The sequence below is a fragment of the Eulemur rufifrons genome, chromosome 28, assembly GCF_041146395.1.
Source record: "Eulemur rufifrons isolate Redbay chromosome 28, OSU_ERuf_1, whole genome shotgun sequence".
Classification (NCBI taxonomy): domain Eukaryota; kingdom Metazoa; phylum Chordata; class Mammalia; order Primates; family Lemuridae; genus Eulemur; species Eulemur rufifrons.
The window spans coordinates 41,376,240-41,399,283 of NC_091010.1; the positions used below are offsets into that span (position 1 = coordinate 41,376,240).

General features: G+C 36.5%; 1 protein-coding gene across 1 annotated transcript in view; it reads left to right on the forward strand.

Moving 5' to 3' along the window:
* Nucleotides 1–328: 328 nt before the first annotated feature.
* Nucleotides 329–23,044, forward strand: part of KIF11 (kinesin family member 11) — a 38,759-nt gene continuing 16,043 nt past the window's right edge. Inside the window, exons 1-14 of the mRNA XM_069460500.1 lie at nt 329–405; nt 7,100–7,232; nt 7,453–7,550; nt 7,639–7,717; nt 8,644–8,829; nt 8,947–9,071; nt 10,712–10,802; nt 11,391–11,633; nt 13,084–13,179; nt 15,572–15,660; nt 19,778–19,865; nt 20,829–21,017; nt 21,668–21,875; nt 22,816–22,988. Of these exons, the coding sequence (XP_069316601.1) occupies nt 329–405; nt 7,100–7,232; nt 7,453–7,550; nt 7,639–7,717; nt 8,644–8,829; nt 8,947–9,071; nt 10,712–10,802; nt 11,391–11,633; nt 13,084–13,179; nt 15,572–15,660; nt 19,778–19,865; nt 20,829–21,017; nt 21,668–21,875; nt 22,816–22,988 (1,875 nt within the window). The remainder of the gene's footprint in view (nt 406–7,099; nt 7,233–7,452; nt 7,551–7,638; nt 7,718–8,643; nt 8,830–8,946; nt 9,072–10,711; nt 10,803–11,390; nt 11,634–13,083; nt 13,180–15,571; nt 15,661–19,777; nt 19,866–20,828; nt 21,018–21,667; nt 21,876–22,815; nt 22,989–23,044) is intronic.

The following is a 23,044-nucleotide window of genomic DNA, read 5'->3' on the forward strand; positions in this document are numbered from 1 at the left end:
GCGGGTCCCATGCTGCCTTGCGCGCCCGCGCTGCCATTGGTCCGGACACTCGGCTCCTTTTTTCAAATTGAGGCGCCGAGTCGTTGCTCAGTTTCTAGTTTGGGCGGAAACGAGAGAGATTTGGCGGCCCCGTTGCACCACGGCGCCTACCGCCACAGTCCCGGGTGGAGAGCGGCCGCGACGCCGAGCTGCGGGCGTTGGTGCTGCTGACCGCGCCAGCACCCAGAAGGGGACGTGGGCACCCAGGCCATCGTCGGCAGCCGAGTCACTCCGCGCTCCACAGTGCCCGTGTCAGCGTCCAGGCTTTGGTTTTTTGGTGGGGACAGTCATGGCGTCCCAGCCAAATTCCTCTGCGAAGAAGAAAGAGGAGAAGGGGAAGAACATCCAGGTGGTGGTAAGATGCAGGTAGGGACCGGCTGGCAGGATTCTGAACGCCGGGGCTTTGCGACTGGGCTCCCTCCTGCGCGGTCCAGGGAGAGGGATTTTGTTTGCGTTTCCTATTTCGTGATTTCCCGTGTTCTGTTCGATAAAAAATGACACCAGGTTGCTGTGAGGAGTAAATTAGCGTCTGTTTTTCAGGAGAAAAAGACGTTTGTATTAGAGGTTATAGTTAAACTGCTATTCAGAAGAATGTGATCATTGTTCTTACTGAGAAATGCCTTCTTATTTTTTAACGATTGTCGATAAAGATTTAGGTGTCACGTTTATATGCCACTTCATGTAGTTTGTCAGTCTGGAAATAAGGCTGAATACCTACTTTGCAGGTGGTTTAGTACTAACTTGGGACTATCATCATCTCCATTACTTCTAAAAAAGTAATCAATCACCTGGCCTCTTTATTCTAAATGCAATATTTTCTTCATCCATATTAAAAAGTAAACATCTCTGTATTTAAAGACTAAAAATTAAGTTATAAAGTGAGTTTATGTTTTTAAAAGATCAAGACAACTTAAGCTAGTGTAGGTATCTGGTGGTGCTGCAACTTGGTTTTCCGTTTCATCTGCCTATTTGTTCATAGAACAAAAGAGAACTATTTTGGGGGATGAAGCGGGTGGAGAGTGTTCAATTCTCCCTATTTTCCAGATAACTTCTCAATTTTAAAATGAGCTACTGGAGGAAGATCATACTTGTAGAATTGTTGCTTAATTAAGAGATTGATTTATTTAACTTTTTAGAGGCTCTTCACAGTTTACTGATGTATGTGTATTTTGTGTTTATGTTGGTGCTGTTAAAAATTGCTGTTGCAACTTTTCTGTAAATCCAAAAGTATTTTAATATTAAAAGGTTATTTTTAAAAGACCTGTACCAACAAACTTTTTTAGGTTATGGTTTACTCAGCTTTGGTCACTTCAATTATAGATATCAAAGAGGATGACTAGGTTTCTAAACTAGGTGGCAGAGAGGAAATTTGGTGGTAACGTTGAGTCTAGCCAATGGCACCAGTTGCACTCTGGGGCTTTTGTTAATGGTTATTTGTTTTGAAGATTTAAAAAACAATCGTACATATAACATACAAAAATTTAAAATTACTTTCGTTGTTTAATAAAGCCAGACAGCATTACCTTTTCTGTGTGCTTTTACTTTCTTTTTTTTATAGTTAGTTATAAAATATTCAGACTTACAAAAAGTTATAAAGAACAATGTAACAAACATTTGTGTATCCAGCACCCAGATTAAGAAACAAAATAATCATTATAGCTGGAGCCCCCTATGTACCCCCTATTTTAAATTTCAGGATATTTTGGGAGTACAAACATTTTGGTTACATGTTATGACTTTGCCACACCCAAACCATGATTTGAGGTGTGTCCTTTACCCCCTATAATGCTCACTGAATCCATTAGTTGTGAGTTTACCCATCCCCATCCCCCCAACCCCCAGAGAATATTACTACTGTGTGAGCACCTTAGTGTTGATCAGTTAGTGCCAATTTGATGGCGAGTACATGTAGTGCCTATTCTTCCATTCTTGTGATACCTCGGAGGATGGGCTTAAGCTCTATCCAGGAAAATGTAAGAGGTACTAGCCCTATGTACCCCTTCCAATCCCTTTTCCTCCGTCCACAGTTAACCATTATCTTGAACTTGGTGTTTATTATTCTCATAGGTTTCAAGCCTTGCCTTAAAAGATATATATATTTTTTTACTTTATCTACAATGAAAAGTGCTTGGGTTATGTCTAATATTTCCAAATAACTTTAGTATAAAGAGATTTTTTGTCTTTTCTTTTCAGGTTAGCCTTTTCTCTTTCAAGTAGCCTTCCTGGTACAAGTCTGTCATTAAGCTTTATTAAATAAGCAACTTATGAGTCCCTCAAGTTGGCAAACCTTTTCTTCTATAAAGGGCCCAAATAAATAAATATTTATTTTATTTAAAAACTTTAGGCTTTGCAGGCCACATGTGGTTTCTGTCACTTTTTTTTTTTTATTAACAACTCTTTAAAATTATAAAAATCATTCTTAAATCTTTGTCCTGCAAGGGCCAGATTTGACCCACAGGTTGAAGTTTACAGACCCCTACATGATCTAGCTACTGATCGTCTTTCTGATCCCCCTCCGAAGTCCTCCATTATTCCACCCCCCCCATTTAATTCTATTTATTTAGTTTTTGAGACTGGGTCTTGCTCTGTCACCCTGGTTAGAGTGCAGTGGCATCATCATAGCTCACTTCAACTTCAAGCTCCTGAGCTCAAGTGATCCTCTTGCCTCAGCCTTCCCAGTAGCTGGGACTATAGGCATGCGCCATCGGGCCAGGCTAATTTTTTCTATTTTTTGTAAAGACAGAGTGTCACTCTTGCTCAGGCTGGTTCTCAGACTCCTGGCTTCAAGTGATTCTCCCATCTTGGCCTCCCAAACTGCTAGGTTTAAGGCGTGAGCCACCATGCCTGGACTATTTTTCCCTGATTTTAAAAATTGTATTCAAATGGATATAATATAAAATTTACCATCTTAACTATTTTTAAGTTTGTAGTTCAGTGGTAGTAGATACATTAATAATATTCTGTAGCGATCATCACCATCCATCTCCATAACTCTTTTCATCATGAAAAACTAAAACTCTATACCCATGAAATAATAACTCCCCATTTCCCTCACCCCCCCAACACCTGACAAGTGCCATTCTACTGTCTATGATTTTGACTACTTTAAATACCTCATATTAAGTGGAATTGATAATACAGTTATTTATCATCTTGTAACTAGCTTAAGATCCTCACGGTTCATCCATGTTGTAGCATATGTCAGGATTTCCTTCCTTTTTAATGTTTCCGCTACAACATTTTCCACAGTAGCTCTACCATTTTACATTTCCACCAACAGTGCACAAGGGTTCCAATTTATCCACATCCTCACCAATATTTGTTATTTTGTATTTTGATAGTAGCCATCCTAATGGGTGTGAGATGGTATTTCATTATAGTTTTGATTTGCATTTCCCTAACAATAATAATGTTGAGCATTTTTTCATGTGATTATTGACCATTTGTATCTCTTCTTTGAAGATATATCTATTCAGGTTCTTTGCCCATGCCCTTTTTATAGATGAGGATACTAAAACAAATCATAGGTCTTGCACCAAGTCCCTTCCCAGTCCCTTCCCACCAGTTTATTCTGTCATCCATTCGCTCTCATTCTCCTTTGTCAGCGGTTCACAAACTTTATTGTGCATCAAAGTCACCTGGGGAAAGAGGGGTCTTCTTAAAACACAGACTGCTGGACTCCACCCCCAGAGTTCCATTCAGTAGGTCTGGGACAGAGCATTAGAATCTGCATTTCTAATGCTCAAATGATGCTGATGCTGCTGGTCCTAGAACTATACTTACAAAAACCACTGCCCTATACCTACAGCAGCAGTTTAGTGGCAAAAAGGCACCACCTGGGTTCTTTCTTAGCCCTGCCACTAAACAGCTCTGTGACCTTGAGCAGCATAGTATCCCAAAGGAAGATCAGAGCTTCAAGGGTCAATGATCTCATTGTTGACTTTCCATGCATTGCCATTTTCTTCTCTTGACTATTCCTCTTAGCTTATCATCATTCCAAACATAGTATCTGGAGAAAAAAAAAGCACAGGGTAGTGTATCTAACCAGATTTTGCAAACAGCAAAAGTCCCCCTATTAGGCTTAATATTCTCCTGGGTGACAATGCACATTTGAATGTGACTTCACAAAAGGCTCCAGCAATCCCTCAGAGTAAAATTAATGTATGGCATTTTCCTTCCTGATGTCCCATTATAAATATAGCACACTTTCCTCTAAGGATAGAAATTGAAGATAGGGACAGTTAAAAAGACATTTAAATATATTTATTCCATAGGAGAAGATTATCAACCTTAAAACCCAAAACTTTCTCCAACATGTAATAGAAACCAGAGTCACTATCACCCATTTATGAAGTTATTGAAGTAACCATTAGCACCGTGAGTGGGGCTTTTTAGAGGGTTAGACTTGGTGTGAGGCCATGAGGAAGAACTTTTAACTCCCTACCAGGGATCAGAAAATTGCGCCATCAATATTCTACCCTCAGGACTGCTACTTGCTCTGAAAACTATCCTATGTTTCCCCTAACACATTTCCCTAAAATTGGATTTATGCTTGCTGTTTGGCTTTTCTCTCACCTTATCATCCTTCTCTGTCCCTAACCCTCAAAGTCACTTATGATCTCATTGCCGTTCTCTGATCTCCTCCTCTCCGCCCCCCCCCCTTTTTTTTTTTTTTGGCGACAGTCTCACTCTGTTGCCTGGGCTAGAGTGTCGTGGCGTCAGCCCAGCTCACAGCAACCTCAAACTCCTGGGCTTAAGCAATCCTCCTGCCTCAGCCTCCCGAGTAGCTGGGACTACAGGCATGTGCCACCATGCCTGGCTAATGTTTTTTTCTAAATGTTTTTAGTTGTCCAGCTAATTTCTTTCTATTTTTAGTAGAGATGGTGTCTTGCACTTGCTCAGGCTGGTCTTGAACTCCTGAACTCAAGTGATCCTCCCACCTCGGCCTCCCAGAGTGTTAGGATTACAGGCATGAGCCACCATGCCCGGCCTTGTTTTGTTTTTTAAAGACAGGGTCTTATTCTGTCACTCAGGCTGGGGTGCAGTGGCATGATCATGACTCATTGCATCCTCAAACCCCTTGGCTCAAGTGATCCTTCTGCCTTGGCCTCCCAAAGTGCGGGAATTACAGATGTGAGCCACTGCACTTGGCTTGAACTTTTTTTTTTTTGAGACAATGTCTCTGTTGCCCAGGCTAGAGTGCCATGGCGTCAGCCTAGCTCTAACTCCTGGGCTCAAGCAATCCTTCTGCCTCAGCCTCCCGAGCAGCTGGGACTACAGGCATGTGCCACTATGCCCAGCTAATTTTTTCTATATATTTTTAGTTGTCAAGCTAATTTCTTTCTATTTTTTTAGTAGAGACAGGGTCTTGCTCTTGCTAAGGCTGGTCTCAAACTCCTGAGCTCAAAAGATCTGCCCACCTCCCAGAGTGCTAGGATTACAGGCGTGAGCCACCGCGCCCGGCCTGGCTTGAACTTTTAGTAATACTGCATATTCATGTGAGTTGCATGCATTGTGTAGGTTTTAGTCCAGCTGGCAAATGACAACATTACCAGATATTACCTGGGAGTTGTTAAGTTTCCCAGGATCATAGATTTGGTCTTCAAACCACTCAAAAGTATTCTAGGAGGCCAGGTGTGGTGGCTCACACCTATAATCCTAGCACTCTGGGAGGCTGAGGTGGGAGGATCGCTTGAGTTCAGGAGTTCGAGACCAGCCTGACCAAGAGTGAGACCCCGTCTCTAGTAAAAATAGAAAAAATTAGCCATCTCTACTAAAATAGAAAAAAATTAGCCAGGTATGGTGGTGTGCATCTGTATTTCCAGCTACTCAGGAGGCTGAGGCAAGAGGATCACCTGAGCTCAGGAGTTGGAGGTTTTTGTGAGCTAGGCTGACACCATGGCACCCTAGCCTGGCCGACAGAGTGAGACTCTGATTAAAAAAAAAAAGTATGCTAGGGCATGAGGTATGCCAGGAGAAGTTGAGGTATCCTTCTTAAATAAATTGCAACTTGATTTGCCTAGTGATGAGGGGAAGAAAATTTCTTATTTGGCACTTCTTTCAAAGTATGTGATACTCAAAGGAAAAAATGAACCCAGGTCAAGAGTATATCTTCCCTTTGGCGCAGATATGTATTAAGTATGTAAATATCTTACTGATGCTACTCTGTGGATTGTAGTTCTTTTTAGTTTCCCATCATTCCCCTTAGGATGACATTTATCAGGTAATATAGTAACAAATGTTTGAATGCCTACTGTGTGCTAAGCATGGTAGTGGGCACTGGGGAAACAATAAACTAAACAATATTTTTTTCCTAGTAATCTGAGGTCTAGTGGGAAACAGTGACATAAAACAAATGGTTATAAGAGAAGTGATATTTAGAAAGGTGTGTAGGGGTGCTTTAGGAACATATAACAAAATTTTGGTAAAATGAGGTCTCTTGATCCAGTCTGCTTAGGCAATGTAGCCTTTTTGTGCCTGTTTCCTCTTTGAAAAATGGGGCTAATAATATTACTAACCCCAGTCTTGTGAGGTCAAAGTGAGTTAGCACATAAGCACTTGTAACAATGAGTACCTGGCACATAGTAAGTGCTTAATATATTAGTCATTATTTTTTATCTACTTTTTATTTTGTGCTAGGTATTCACTGGCAGGTTAGTGTTTTTAGTACAAATTTGACATGTTCTTTCCACTATGTCATAACCTAACTTGATCAGATTTTAAAAATAGTGGAAATAGAATTCTAAGAAATAAATTTGGTGTTTTTTGCAAGTTATAAATTTCTGTTAGCATCTACTCTAAGAAGCTGTCAAAATTGTAATGTTTTACATATCTTTGAAGATTTAAAAAAGCCAAATTTTATTTCTGGGAATTGAGACCCTTATAATTCTACTATCTGCTTTACAGTATCATTTACATTTAGTCCCCATATAATCCCCATCACTGTGTAGTCAGAACTTCACACTTCACATTTTTCTTGACCAATATAGTCAATGAAAATATTATTGATAACCTGATTAATTAACAGTTTTTGAACAACTTTGTGTATTTCTTTTTACAGACCATTTAATTTGACAGAACGGAAAGCTAACGCCCATTCAGTAGTAGAATGTGATCATGTACGAAAAGAAGTTAGTGTACGAACTGGAGGATTGGCTGACAAGAGCTCACGGAAAACATACACTTTTGATATGGTAACATGGGGTGCAATGTCTTAATTATCCACTAATGTAAAGTAATACTAATATCCACATTTCATCTGGAAAATGGTGTACACTTATAAATTTCAATTGTCTCTTCAATTTGTCAGATGATTTCTAGTAGGCTGAATGAGTTAATATTCTAAAAATAAAATCATTAAAATGAGTAGTTTTGAGTTTTCTTTCTGTAAGAAAAAAACATTTTTTTTGATAGGTTTTTGGAGCGTCTACTAAACAAATTGATGTTTACCGAAGTGTTGTCTGTCCAATTCTGGATGAAGTTATTATGGGCTATAATTGCACTATCTTCGCGTAAGTGAAACACTTATTTTTCAAGTTGATGAAAAAGTTTAGATGGATGTATTTATTTTTGATTTAACACTTTTGTTAATCTTGGCAGATATGGCCAAACTGGCACTGGAAAAACCTTTACAATGGAAGGTGAAAGGTCACCTAATGAAGAGTATACATGGGAAGAGGTATTTATTGTTGATAACATACTTGGTTGAAATTTATCTCAATAAAGTTTGGTTGAGGGCCATTGTCTTGAAATAGAGAAGATCAGAGTACCCATGTCAAACATGAGTTTAGGATAAACTACTGCTATAGTAAAATTAAAATGTATGGTATGGCACCTGCTTAAGAAACACCATCTCGGTGGGAGAGAGAGGACCAATACATATTCCACAGTTAAGTGATAAAATAGGGGTCTGTTTGGGATAGGACAGTTGAAGCAGAATATTGTGAAAAAGTTGGAGTATGAGTAGGGCTTGAAGGGGAGGTCTTTGCAATTATGGAATGAGTCTCAAAAAGTTAGCATAGCAAGGGGCGATATAGAACTTTATTAATGATGACCGTGAATGTTCAAGAAGTTGAGATTACTGTATTGTTTCATATTATAGAAAGCATATATTAATAGTACATTGCACAAAGATTATCATCAAATGAGTTTAAATTTAAATGAATTTAATAACTAAGTTAATTTTCCAAATTATTGATATTTGGGTAGCTCCTTTTTTTCTAGTGGTTAAATAGTTGAGTCATTAACTTACTTTACATATGGATAATAAAATTATGGAATTATAACCATAAGAGATATGGAACAGGCTTTAAAGCGTAGTTTTGGGCAGGATCATTGAACTTGTCTTTTTAAGTAGCTTGCTTCAGTTGCTTTCTATGTAATGCTCAGGCATGAAGCAGGTATGTCTGGTTTGTGGAAGATACGAAGAATACTGTTGAACAGACTGTTGTAAGTGACTTCTCTAACATTAGGTTAGTGGTTTTTTTGTTGTTAACTTGTTTGGGCATACTTACGCTTAAACATAAAGGATGCCCTTATGTTTTAACTGCTACAGTAAATGACATTCTTCCTTTACATTAACCCTCATTAATATTATAATTTCAGGATCCCTTGGCTGGTATAATTCCACGTACCCTTCATCAAATTTTTGAGAAACTTACTGATAATGGTACTGAATTTTCAGTCAAAGTGTCTCTGTTGGAAATCTATAATGAAGAACTTTTTGATCTGCTTAATCCATCTTCTGATGTTTCTGAGAGGTTGCAGATGTTTGATGATCCTAGAAACAAGGTAACTCAGTCTTTGAGAATGAAATGTCTCCAAATTTTAATGTGTGAGGTTTTGAGAAGTCACTACTTATATATTCTTTTACCAGTCTAATGGGTGTTCTTTTGATATTTTGGCCAGAGAGGAGTGATAATCAAAGGTTTAGAAGAAATTACAGTACACAACAAAGATGAAGTCTATCAAATTTTGGAAAAGGGGGCAGCAAAAAGGACAACTGCAGCCACTTTGATGAATGCATACAGTAGGTAAGAAAGCCACAGTCTCCTCCCTGGTTCCATTTTCTAAGAAGAATTAGGGACTTGGGGGAAGTCAAATTGGGGTGGGTCAGGATATGTGCATTGTCACATACTTAGATTTTGTATTATAAAGAGGCCTTAGTAATTGGCTTGAGATTTATAGAGAGGGCACCAAAATTGGAAGAATGTTAAAAGGAGAAGAAGACAAGTTGAACTAGAGCAGAAATATTAAACTTTTTTTAAGCTGAATCCTTTCTTTCAAATGAAATTGTGTATTGAAACCCAGATTAAAATGTAGCTGCTGTAGTTGATTTTGGGATGGAATACTCAGAGGCTTCCCTCCTCAGCCTTACAAAGGTGGCCCTTGAGAGGCACTTTTGTAGAGCCCCTACTAATATTAGAGCATAATTTGAAAACCTTTGGTTTGAATAAAGATTAGAAGAAAGTCAAATCTTTATTTTAAAATAGGTTTTTTTTTTTTGAGACAGTCTCATTCTGTTGCCCAGGCTAGAGTGCCGTGGCGTCAGGCTAGCTCACAGCAACCTCAAACTCCTGGGCTCAAGCAATCCTCTTGCCTCAGCCTCCTGAGTAGCTGGGACTACAGGTGCTTGCCACCACACTTGGCTAATTTTTTGTTTCTATTTTTAGTTGTCTGGCTAAGTTTTTCTTTTCTTTTTCTTTTTTAGTAGAGATAGGGTCTTGCTCTTGCTCAGGCTGGTCTCAAACTCCTGACCTCAAGCGATCCTCCTGCCTCAGCCTCCCAGAGTGTTGGGATTATAGGCACGATTCACCACGCCTGGCCCTTGAATATCAGCTTCTTTAAGCTATAAAATAATTGTTAGGACTAGATGTCTTATTTGTTTGCTTTTTAGTTGAAAATTTCTATAAAATGCCATAACAATTATAGTCACAACTAAAAAATGTATACATTTGAAAAAAGAAAAATAACATAACATGAAAGTGATTATATGAGTGATTTTTAAATTTTCCCTGTAATGGCTTTCCAATAAAATGGAAATTTTATTTCATGGTTGCTTTGTAACTTACTTGATAATTTTGTATAGAATTTGGAGAAATGAACTGCAGACTAGATAACATTTCTTTTCTCTAAATACCTTTCACTGAAATCTAAAATTTCTATTCTGTAAATTTGTATAATTTAGGAATTCCTAGACTTGAGTAATGATCACTTTTTATGAATATATATGATAAAGAGAAGAAGTTAATTTAGTTTTCCCAAATCAGAATTGACTTCTATGCTTACTTGCATTCATTCTTACTTGTCCTTATGAGTAGGAAGATTGATTGCAAGCAGCCTTCTCCTCTTGACACACCAGGCAACTGTCCCAAGCCCACTCCACATCCGGCTTTCGGAGGTGCCTGAAGATTCTAGTTCCTAAGTCTTTTGAGGTGTTTTGAGGTAGATTTTCATTGGAGATGCCCCTGCAGGCATTAGATAGTGGAAAGCAAAAACCTAATCATTGTTCTACCCACCTTCTATCTTCTAAAGTCTTACTGATATCTCCTCTCTGATATTATCTTTCTACACCCCTGTGGATTTAGATCTTCCCTTACTGTTTTCAATATTTTAGAGGAAATAAACAATGTTTTATATTGTAATGATTGAGCAATTTGATCTTGTTTTCCAGTCGTTCCCACTCAGTTTTCTCTGTTACAATACATATGAAAGAAACTACAAATGATGGAGAAGAGCTTGTTAAAATTGGAAAGTTGAACTTGGTAAGCATCAACCTTAATACTACTGTTTCATTCTTTTTTTTTTTTTTTTGAGACAGAGTCTCATTCTGTTGCCCGGGCTAGAGTGAGTGCCGTGGCATCAGCCTAGCTCACAGCAACCTCAAACTCCTGGGCTCAAGCGATCCTTCTGCCTCTGCCTTCCGAGTAGCTGGGACTACAGGCATGCGCCACCATGCCTGGCTAATTTTTTCTATATATTTTTAGTTGTCCAGCCAATTTCCCTCCATTTTTAGTAGAGACAGGGTCTTGCTCCTGCTCAGGCGGTCTCGAACTTGTGAGCTCAAACGATCCTCCCGCCTCGGCCTCCCAGAGTGCTAGGATTACCGGCATTGGCCACCGCGCCCAGTCTACTGTTTCATTCTTGACCACCTCATAGAGTTGCTTGAAATTTTGTACTTCTAGACAATATTTTTGTAAGTCACTGTTATTAGCTTTGTAGTGGGAGAATAAATTACTTAATTATAGAAAAATTATTTTGCTGGCTATTTTGTACGTTATATATATTATCAGAATAAAAGTCTTTAAATCCAAAGATAGATTAATTTTTTATTTTTATTTTTAAAATGAAAGGTTGATCTTGCAGGAAGTGAAAACATTGGCCGTTCTGGAGCTGTTGACAAGAGAGCTCGGGAAGCTGGAAATATCAATCAATCTCTGTTGACTTTGGGAAGGGTTATTACTGCTCTTGTAGAAAGAACACCTCACGTTCCTTACCGAGAATCTAAACTAACTAGAATCCTCCAGGATTCTCTTGGGGGGCGTACAAAAACATCTATAATTGCAACAATCTCTCCTGCATCTCTCAATCTTGAGGTAAGCCCTTTGAAAGGAAGCTGTAAGTGTAGTAGCTATAATTCTTATTTAGGTATTACATATTTTAAAAGTTCACTTATTGGCTTCACTTACTCTATGCTATAGTGCAAAAGAATCTGGACATTGCACATGGATGTATACCAGAGGATACTCCTGAAAAAGTTCTTTTTCCTTCCTGGCAGAGGTTTTAATCTTAAAAAGTCAGTTACTTAAAGACTTTCCACAGAGTCTTCAAAGAAAATTGCTGTGGTCATTAGCAGTGAATGATGTATAGACATCTAATTCAGGACTTAGTAGTGGGTGAAGTGAATGCTAGTATTATAGAGGCTGCTTAGAGAGCACTGCGAATGGTGTTGGATGTGTGGGAACAGAGGGGAAAAGCAAGAGAAGCAACAGGGATGGTAAAATCTTATTTTATTTCTATCATCTGCTATAAATGGAGTTTAGAAAGTTTTTATAAGGTCTCCAACTTACTCTTCATTTAAAAAAATATCTTTATTAAGATATAATTCACATACCATAAAATTTACCCATTTAAAGTATATCAATTCAATGATTTTAGTAATTCACAGATTTGTGTGCAACCGTCACCAAAATCTAAGGTTAGAACAACCAAAATCTAAGTTTCATCACCCCAGCAAGAAACCTATCCCCACTGGTAATCATTTTCTATCCACCCCACTCCCAGCCCTAGGTTGCTGCTATTATCTGTGTCTATAGATTTGTCTATCCTGGACATTTCATCTAAGTGGGATTCTATAACATGCAGTCCACTGTGACTGGCTTCTTTTACTTGGCATGATGTTTTCTTTTTATTTTTTTAAATAAAAAGTCTTGCTCTTTTGCCCATGCTGCACTATAGTGGGATGTAGAACTCACTGCAACCTGGAATGCCTAGGCTTGGGTGATCCTCCTGCCTCAGCCTCCCAAGTAGCTGGGACTACAGGCACTTCCCACCATGCCTGGCTGTTTGGTTTTTTTTTTTTTTAATATATTTTGTAGAGATGCAGGTCTTGCTATGTTGCCAGGCTGGTCTTGAATTCCTGGCCTCAAGTGGTGGCTTAGCATAATGTGGTCGAGGTTCAGCCATGTTGTAGTATGCATCCTTTTTTAATGGGTGAATAATATTCCATTGTATAGATATACGACATTTTGTTTATTCATCAGTTGGTGGAATTTATTGAGTGTAAGACTAGTCTAAAGGAAAAAATTAGTGGGTCAAATTATAAGGCTAAAGACCCAGAAAATTGAAGAGAAGGAGAAAAAAAGATAAGGCTCTTTTGAACAACTTCCTTTTTAAAGGGTTGAGTACAGTAGTCTTACTGAGGAGATTTTTAGATTAGATAACCATAAATTATTACATGTCAGTTATTATGTAGTACCTTTTAGATAACAGAATTACATTATTCTTATAATATCTTTAGTAATTAACCTCTCCTTTCAATGACAGGAAACTCTGAGTACCTTAGAATATGCGCATAGAGCAAAGAACATAATGAATAAGCCTGAAGTTAATCAGAAACTCACCAAAAAAGCTCTTATTAAGGTAATTGTGAATTTTTGTGAAGTAATGTAATCTTGTTTGAGAAATGTGAAAATAAGGAACTGAAACATAAAATTGCAAAGCAAGATTTGTTAAATTGCCTGTGGAAAGCTTTTTATCTAGTGATTTAAACTAAATACCTTCTATGTTAAAATGTTTTTCCTACTGACAATTTGTTGACTTTATCAACTTTATCAAGTGAGTTGGTACCCTTAGCAAAATTTGCATTTATTTATATTTACAAAATGTATTTATTTATTTGCATCTCTAATTTACATACCCTAATATCTACCTATTGTAAGTATACCATTCAATGATTTTTAGTACATTTACAGAGTTATGCAACATCACCGCAATCTAGTTTTAGAAAATTTTTATCACTATTAAGTTTCCCTTTGCTTCTTTGCAATCAGGTGGTTACTGATCTGCTTTTTGTCTATAGATTTGCCGTTTCTGGATATTTCTTATAAATGAAATCATACAATATTTGGTCTTTTGCATCTGGCTTCTTTCACTTGGCATAATATTTGAGGTTCCATTTATGTTGTAACATGTATCAGTAGTTCATTTCTTTTTATCGTTGAATAGTATTCCATTATATGGATAATACAGTGGTTTGTACATTCACCAATTGACATTTGGGTCATTTCCAGTAATGCCACTGTGAACATCCCTGTACATGTCTTTGTGTTAATGTATTTTCATTTCTCTTGGATAGATACTTAAGGATTTAATTTCTGGGTTGTATAATAAGTTTATGTTTAACTCTTTAAGAAACTTTTTCAAGTGCCTGTACCATGTTATTTCTACCAGCAATGTATGAGGGCTATAGTTTCTCCATATCCTCTCTGACACTTCTTATGGCCTGGCTCTTTAATTTTTGCCATTCTAAGTGTTAAAGTGGTACCTCATCGTGGTTTTTGTTTTTGTTTTGTTTTTCTTTGACAGAGTCTCACTCTGTCACCTGGGCTAAAGTACAGTGGCATCATCATAGCTCACTGCAACCTAAAACTCTTGAGCTCAAGTGATCCGCCTGCTTCAGCCTCCCAAAAAGTAGCTGGGACTACAGGTGCATGCTACCATGCCCAGCTATTGTTTCTATTTTTTGTAGAGATGGGGTCTTACTATTGCTCCAACTGATCTTGAACTCCCTGGCCTGAAGTGATCCTCCCACCTTGGACTCCGAAAGTGCTGGGATTACAGGCTTGAGCCACTGCACTCAGCCTTCAGTGTGGTTTTAATGAGCATTTCCCTGTGATGTTGAGCATCTTTTCACATGATCATTATCCGTGTGGTTTTTTTTTTTTTTTTTTTTTTTTTTTTTGGTGAAATGTCTATTCAAATACTTTGCCCAATTTTTAATTGGCTTGTTTGTTTTCTTATTAAGTTGTAAGGTATTGTTTATATATTCTAGATACAAGCCCTTATGAGATATAATTTGCAAATATTAATAGTTCTCCTAATCTGGCTTATCTTTTGCTTTTCTTGGTGGTGATTTTTTTTTTTTTTTTTTTTTTTTTTGAGACAGAGTCTTGCTCTGTTGCCCGGGCTAGAGTGTCATGGTGTCAGCCTAGCTCACAGCAACCTCAAACTCCTGGGCTCAAGAAATCCTTCTGCCTCAGCCTCCCAAGTAGCTGGGACTACAAGGCATGTGCCACCATGCCCGGCTAATTTTTTTCTATATATTTTTAGTTGTCCAGCTAATTTCTTTCTATTTTTTAAGTAGAGACGGGGTCTCAAGCTCCTGAGCTCAAACGATCCACCCGCCTTGGCCTCCCAGAGTGCTAGGATTACAGGCGTGAGCTACCGCGCCCGGCCTGCCAATTTTGAGAGTAATGAGTTGGTTTCCTAGCTTTTAATTGTCATTATAACTTCATGGATTTAAAATATTTGTTTACTCCATTGTAGTTATTATCCACACTAATGTTCAAATTGTCTTATCTTTGACCAGTCGGTACCTCTTCAAGTGGGTTCTTCAGTCCCTTTCACTAGCCTGATAGGGTTTGTTAGCTTCTTTCCTATCTTGTTTGATAAAATGTCCCAGGCTCATCTTGAATACTTCCTGCCCTAGTCGTTGAATCAGACCCTTCTCTATGGAATCCTGGTTCTTTTTAGTGTAAAATGCTACCAACCATGGTATGGTGGTTGTGATTTTTCTTGAGAAGCCCATATTTTCATAATGAGTGCATTTAAAGGAGTTTTGAAAGCCACTGAAAGACTTTATTTCTAAATAAATTAATATTGATTTAAAAAGTATGGTTATAACTTTTTATTATACTTTTCTGAATTTTAGAAAACATAAAAAGCTAACTTTATGTTTTATTTGTTGCATATCCTCCCCAAACTGAATGAAAAAAAGTACTAAATTGACACCTACAACATTCCTCTTGTGTAGGAGTATACAGAAGAGATAGAGCGCCTGAAACGAGATCTTGCTGCAGCCCGTGAGAAAAATGGAGTATATATTTCTGAAGAAAATTTTAGGTGAGTCCTTGCTATGGAGTTAATTTCCAAGAATAAGCTTTTTCTGATAACAAGCAGTTTGAAGTAAAATTTACTTATGTAGCAGTTAAATAAGATCTTTTTTCTTTTTTTTAATCTACCCAAGATAAATTCTTCAAGTAAAATCTTTATATCTAGTGCCTGTATTTGTTTTTGTTTTGTTTTGACATTAAGTCATTATCACTTTTCAGAAAATCTTTTATTAACTTATGGTTACCTCTTATGTAACTATAGTACAGTATCAAAGCTGGAGAATTGACATTGGTACAATGTGAGTGTATAATTCCATGCTGTTTTATCACGTGTAGATTTGTGTAAGCACCACTGCAATCGAGATGCAGAACTATCCTTTGATCACAAGGAGCTCTCTCAATAATCCTCAGTAGTCACACTCACCCCTCCTCCCCCAGTGATTCCTACCCCCAGCAACCACTACTCGGTTCACTTTTTAAAGCCCTGGAGTAGTTTGTTAAAAGGAAACCTTCTGCTGAAGCCCATTATGTAAAAACAACAACAACAACCGGGAAAACAAGGGGAAAAAGGCAAGTGGGATGCTAAGGATTATAACTTGAAAATTCCTGTTTGTATTTATCCTTGAAGATATCATGGAGGATGACTTTCACAGAACATTTTTTAAAAATTAATGATAAAAGATATTTAGATCTAATTAATAATCAGAAGCATTTTAGTGTAATCTTTCACTGAACTTTTTGATAGATGTTAACATTACATGATCACTGTAATAGTACATAAACCATTTAATAAACTCAGGATTTTTCCATGTAATTTGCAGTTGTCATAGTGTACTATATTCTATTTCATTTGCTCACTTTCATATGCTCAAATCTATATTGTATGAGTATACAGATTATTAAATACTTATTCTTTCTATGTGACTTCAGTTTTGTTTGGTTCTTTCTTTGCCATATCCAGTTGGGCAAAAACTTTTTTATAAAAAATTATTTTGCAAATTTGCACTTAATTCTTAAATTTGATATTTTTATTTTCTTTTTTTTCTATTTGTGGTTTTCAGATATACTTCTTCATAGTATATCTACAGTGTTTCATTATATTTTTCAATTGTTTCATTTTACCAGTGTCCTTATTTCTACCACTTTTATATTTTTTATACTTTTATTTTTATTTGATAAACACTTTTTGTATTTTAAATTTGAAAATTACAGCTAGATAGGAGGGATGAGTGGCTGTTCTGCAGCACTTTAAGGTGAATATGGTTAGCTATAACTTATTGTATATTATTAAAAAGCTAGATGAGAGGATTTTGAATGTTCACGAACAAATGATAAATGTTTGAGATGATGGATATGCTAATTACCCTGATTTGATTATTATACATTGTATACACATATGGAAATATTACTCTTTATCCCCTAAATATGTACAACTATTACATGTCAACTAAAAATAAAAGGAAAAACCTTTTTAGATTTGGTATCAGAATACTCTTGGTTTCTAGAAAACCCAACTTAAACCCAACTTATTGGTTCATAATTGTGGAAAGTCCAAAGAGTGTGAACTTCAAGGTTATCTGATCTAGTAATTCCAGGGTCCAGTTTCTGTCTCTTCCCACTGCTGTCTTGATTGGTGGCTTTCTCCTAGGGTTGCTTTTCATCAGGGATTGCGGCCAGCAGCATAGCAGCTACATGCTATCTTGTCATGTCCAGTGTGGATGAGAAGGTGAACATCACTTATTGATGAGTTTAGGTCTGAATTGTCCATATATGAACCAATAACTGCCAAGGGAGTTAAGATTTACCTGATTGTCTTGAGCCAGTCAGGCTTTGTCCCTGGATCTGGGAATGGGATCAGGCCCACCGAACAGCCTGGTCAGCACAGTCAAGGGGGAGATGGTCATTTCCCAAGGGAAATCTGGATGCTGGAAATGGGTGCTTAGTAGGCAACCAATGAATGTCTTCTACAAGTAGTTCTGCTCCTTGATTTCCTATTAGCAGTCAAATATTGACTTTGTGGACTGTCTGATTTTCTTATCTTGGCTGTCTATCTCTTTGAGGTGTTGTTTTGCTTTTTGGAAACAATTTTATGGGCTTTACAAAATACTCAAAGTTTATCTATGAATGCTTAAGATGCCCTAGAATAAGAAACAATATAAAATTGTAGGTTAGGTAACAGTTTACCATGACTGAAGGAAGTTTTGTTGGTGCTTTAAGAGTAAAAAATAGTTGACAAGGCACTCAGTCCTAGCTGTAATCTTTAGGAATGATAAAGTTTATTGGCTTTCATCTTTTTGATGTTTTTTAGCTTAAGAAACAACTTTAGCTTCGTTTGTTAATCTCATGATTGAAAAGACAGTGTGCTCTAATAGACATGAGGCATTATCTGACACAAAGTTCTTTCTGAAAAACCTCTTGGAATTATCATACTCTTTAAGTTAGAGAAGGGCCACAAAGGCTACAGCCAACATTTAAAACAGGGTAATGCTTTACTTACCCCATGCTTAATAGGCATTTTTAAACTATTAATAAATGAAAACCATCTCATCCAAATGTAACATTCAATATAAGAAAAACATTTCAAATATCCCATTTTACATAAAAGACTAGTTCTAATAAAAAGCTAAAATATTTAATCAAAAGACTGTTAAAGTGGGTCTAGAAGGCTTTGTGAGCTTTGTGCTCAACAAAAACATTGCTCTGACTTGATCCTACTTTTTACAACTTCTTTGTCTTTATCTTCTAATATTTATGTTGTATTTTATTTCTGCTGTCAAATTTTTAGTTTTTAAAAATTCTTGTTCTCCATCCTACTTGCCCATCCTTTTTTTAAACAATCTAGTGTTCTGTTCTTTTATAAATACAGTGTATTACTTATCTTGGAAAAATTATTAATGTTATTTAAGTGTTTTTTCCTGTCTTTCCTTTGGGATCCCTTTTCTCCCCTTGTTCATTGTGATATCTGTTATTTGTGTTTATTTTCTTCAAATGTCTAGTGATTTTTGGCTGGCAGTGAAAATAGATGAGAAACTTTGTACGTGGGTAAGGCGTGGACCTGTGAGTTCACTATAGGGTGAAAAAATGGTGACCTCAGTGTTAAGGATGGACTTCCATCAAATGTCATTCTTTGTTAGATTTTTTCTTTTGGATAAGACCTTTCAGTCTTTCCAGAGAAGACTTGCCCAGTTTTCCACTTAGAGATTATTCTGGCTGCTGATGTTCTTGGATTAGAGTGGGCATGGGGGACGGAGTATCCCACCATTCAGTTATGTAGATTTATACTTAAAATGCCTGTTTGTAGCCCCTAAACCTTATTCCCAATCTCCACTGTGTCTAGTGAAAGTGAAGCTGGAAGTTCCACTGCAGTTCCTGTAGACTAGTGGCTCTCAATGGGGTTGGGAAGATTGGAGGGGGGGGGTGGGTAGTTTTGTCCCCCAGAGGACATTTGGCAGTGTCAGAGACAATTTTTGATTGTCATGACTGGGATGCTACTAAACATCCTGAAATGCACAAGATATCCCCACAACAAAGAAATTCTGGTTTAAAATGGCATTAGTGTTGAGGCTGAGAAACTCTGCTCTAGAGAATAATCCCTTGATCTTATGTGGCGGTATGATAGTGGTATATGTGTTTGTGTGTGTGTGTAGGGGTTGGGGGTATAATTACTCTGTATACATAGTTTAATTTAGCCCCTTTTCTTACCCCTTTCTCCTGTGATACTTGATGCCTTCAAATCCCAAGTTTTTCCAGCATTCTGTGGGGCATATTTACATTCCATATCCCTGATTACAGACACTTAGGTGTATTCCCTCCATCTCTAACTTTGAGTTATAGTCCTCTGTTAGCTAGCTTTCTAGCTTCTCAAATTTGATATCCATATGCTTTTCCCCTCATATATAGGATTTCTTAGTTTCAGAATGGAAGTCAAAAGAAAAATATAACACAAAGACAAGGAATACATTTGTTCTTTGCAATTTGTATTTATTGCTTATCAACACTTAGGCATCATTATTATGATGGTGATGAATGGTGGAGATGAGTTTGTGTAACTGCTATAATTGTATTATTAACAGATTTTATAAGAGTTAGGAAAAAAACTGTTAAACTTATATTGAACTTTATTTTAGAGTCATGAGTGGAAAACTAACTGTTCAAGAAGAACAGATTATAGAATTTACTGAAAAAATTGGTGCCCTTGAGGAGGAGCTAAGTAGGGTAAGTATTCAAGACAACATTCAATGTTATGCAAAAAGCAAACATTAAAAGAAACTTTTAGAATGTGAAGGACTTGGTATATTTTCCTTCTTTAAGATTTTTTTTTGCTGATCCTTATACTGAAAGTAATTTGTATCATAATTTTACTATCATCAAAGATAATGAAAATGCCAATATGAATGCAACATTACAAGAAATTAACTGAATTATGTGATTTTGTTATAAAGCTACAAAATGGCAAATGCTAAGGCATTTTTGTTGACATAGTTATCAGATGAAGGGATACAGATATTGGGAGAGACTGGATATTAAATAAAAGTAATAACTAAGTTAGACAAGAGACCTGGCCCTTTATATTCAAATCCATTGACAGTGTTGGAGGGAACCTGAAGAATTGATATTACTACACCAGACCAGTTATTTATTCTCAAAATTTTGAAGGAAGAAGCCAGGTGCCATATAAAATGTGCTAACCTAGTTGGTAACTTGTTATAACTTTTATGTGGAAGTAATTTGTTTTATTCTTCTAATATTATATTATGGGCTAGCCAGGTATCTCAACAACCAGATAGCATTTTTTAATTCTTTTTTTTTTTTTGAGACAGAGTCTCACTCTGTTGCCCGGGCTAGAGTGAGTGCCGTGGCGTCAGCCTAGCTCACAGCAACCTCAAACTCCTGGGCTCAAGCGATCCTCCTGCCTCAGCCTCCCGAGTAGCTGGGACTACAGGCATGTGCCACCATGCCCGGCTAATTTTTTCTATATATATATTTTAGTTGGCCAGATAATTTCTTTCTATTTTTTTTTTTAGTAGAGACGGGGTCTCGCTCTTGCTCAGGCTGGTCTCAAACTCCTGAGCTCAAACAATCCACCTGCCTCGGCCTCCCAGAGTGCTAGGATTACAGGCGTGAGCCACCGCGCCCAGCCGCATTTTTTAATTCTTAAGAAATGTTTAATATGTTTAGGTTACAGAGTTGTTTATGGATAATAAAAGTGAACTTGACCAGTGTAAATCTGACCTGCAAAATAAGACGCAGGAACTTGAAACCAGTCAAAAACATTTGCAAGAAACTAAATTACAACTTGTTAAAGAAGAATATTTCACATCAGCTTTGGAAACTACCGAAGAGAAACTTCATGATGCTGCTAGCAAGGTTTGTCCTTTGTTTTGATTTGTACTTGCATTAAGGAAATTAGAAAATGGGTAGAAATAACTTTCTGTGCTTAAGCATTAATTGTGAGATTCTATTTATTCACCCCAAATGATATTTGTGTCAATTTAAAAAACATTATTTTACTATTTCATCCATATTTTTCTTCCTGGAGAAAACTACTCCTGGAGTTTTGAAAATAGAACATGACTTCATAATATATCTTGTGGATTTTTAAAATAATGATGTTTTGATGCTTTTTCTTTGTGGTGATGATCGAACCTAATTAGTCATTAAGAATTCAGTATCTTCTAATGATGGGAGATGTTGAAAATCTTTGATTTCTTATTAGGTGTACTTTTGAGAAAGTAATAGAACATAGTAGGAAACAAATTTTTGAGGAAGCATAAATATTGCAATAAATTGGCAAAATCACTTTTCCTTGCTTACATAGATGGCTAGTGGAGGGGAAATAAACATTCATGGGCATCTGGATAAATTAGCATGAGATTAAGTATGTCTCTGATACAATGTCTAAAACTTACTAGTTCCTGCCAGGAGAAATCCTTATGTATTATTAATAGCACAGATATTTTCATTAGATTGCTTTTGTCATATCTATCTTAACATTTATTTTTAAAAACGTCATATAGCTGCTTAGCACAGTTGAAGAAACTACAAAAGATGTATCTGGTCTCCATTCCAAACTGGATCGTAAGAAGGCAATTGACCAACACAATGCAGAAGCTCAGGATGTTTTTGGCAAAAACCTAAATAGTCTGTTTAGTAATATGGAAGAATTAATTAAGGATGGCAGCTCAAAACAAAAGGCCATGCTAGAAGTTCACAAGACCTTGTTTGGTAAGTTAAAGCATTTATATTCTAGTGTTTATGTATTTAGTGTGAGGCTGATTTCAAAACTGATAATTTAATTTTGTAAACTCAGGTGATAGTGCCACTAATACCCTCCCCAATGCACATGCTATATGTTTAGACTAGAGATTAATGCTTTTACTCTCTTTTGTTGAATTACAACAAATCTTAGTGTTTTTCCCCCCTGTTTTCTATAAAATGTTATGTTTATTAAATAAGACTATATTTATAAAAGTCCTCTTTATCCCTGATCCTGGTTTATTCCCCATAGGTATTACTGTTAAATTTCCTGGGTCTCTTCTTAGATGTTTTCTGTGCATAAACATTCTATAACTTTTCTTTCTTTTGGGAATATATATCTTGAAGGTTTGTTATATTGTCAGAATATGTATGTGTATCATTATTTTTAACCATTCCATTTTTATCTCTCTATAGAAGAAAACTCTTCAGTATTCGTTTATTTATTATGAAATACTATCCTCATGAAATACTATCCTCCTTATAGAAAATTAGAGATCCTAAAATGTAAAAATAAAAAAATTACCTAGGCTATAGTCACTAAGCCAACCACTATAAATTTTGGTATTGATTTCTAGTTATTCTTTTCTTCTAAGAACTTTTTTCCTACCATAATACTGTATATTATTTTTAGTTAGAGATTAATTTTAGAATATTCTAATTCTTGGTTTACTAGGAGTTATAGTTATGGGTCTGATACACTTACAGGTCAAGGTCTTACAGAACACTATAGAACATATATAATGTATATTTAAAATATTTCATTTCTTATGTAGTGAACCAATTCTTTTAAGCTTATTTGTTACTACAAATTCCACAAGGATATAATTTTGCCAACCCCTTCAAAATGATTCGAATTGTATTTAAATATATTTATGTCAAAGTTTACCTCTTGTTTTTGTTGTTATAGGTAATCTGCTGTCTTCAAGCATCTCTGCATTAGACACCATTACTACAACAGCACTTGGATCTCTCACATCTATTCCAGAAAATGTGTCTACTCTTGTTTCTCAGATTTTGAATGTGATATTAAAAGAACAATCATTAGCAGCAGAAAGTAAAACTGTACTGCAGGAATTGATTGTTAGTACATTTCTTAAAATATTTTCAAAGAATTACATTTGATAAATCTTCAAAAA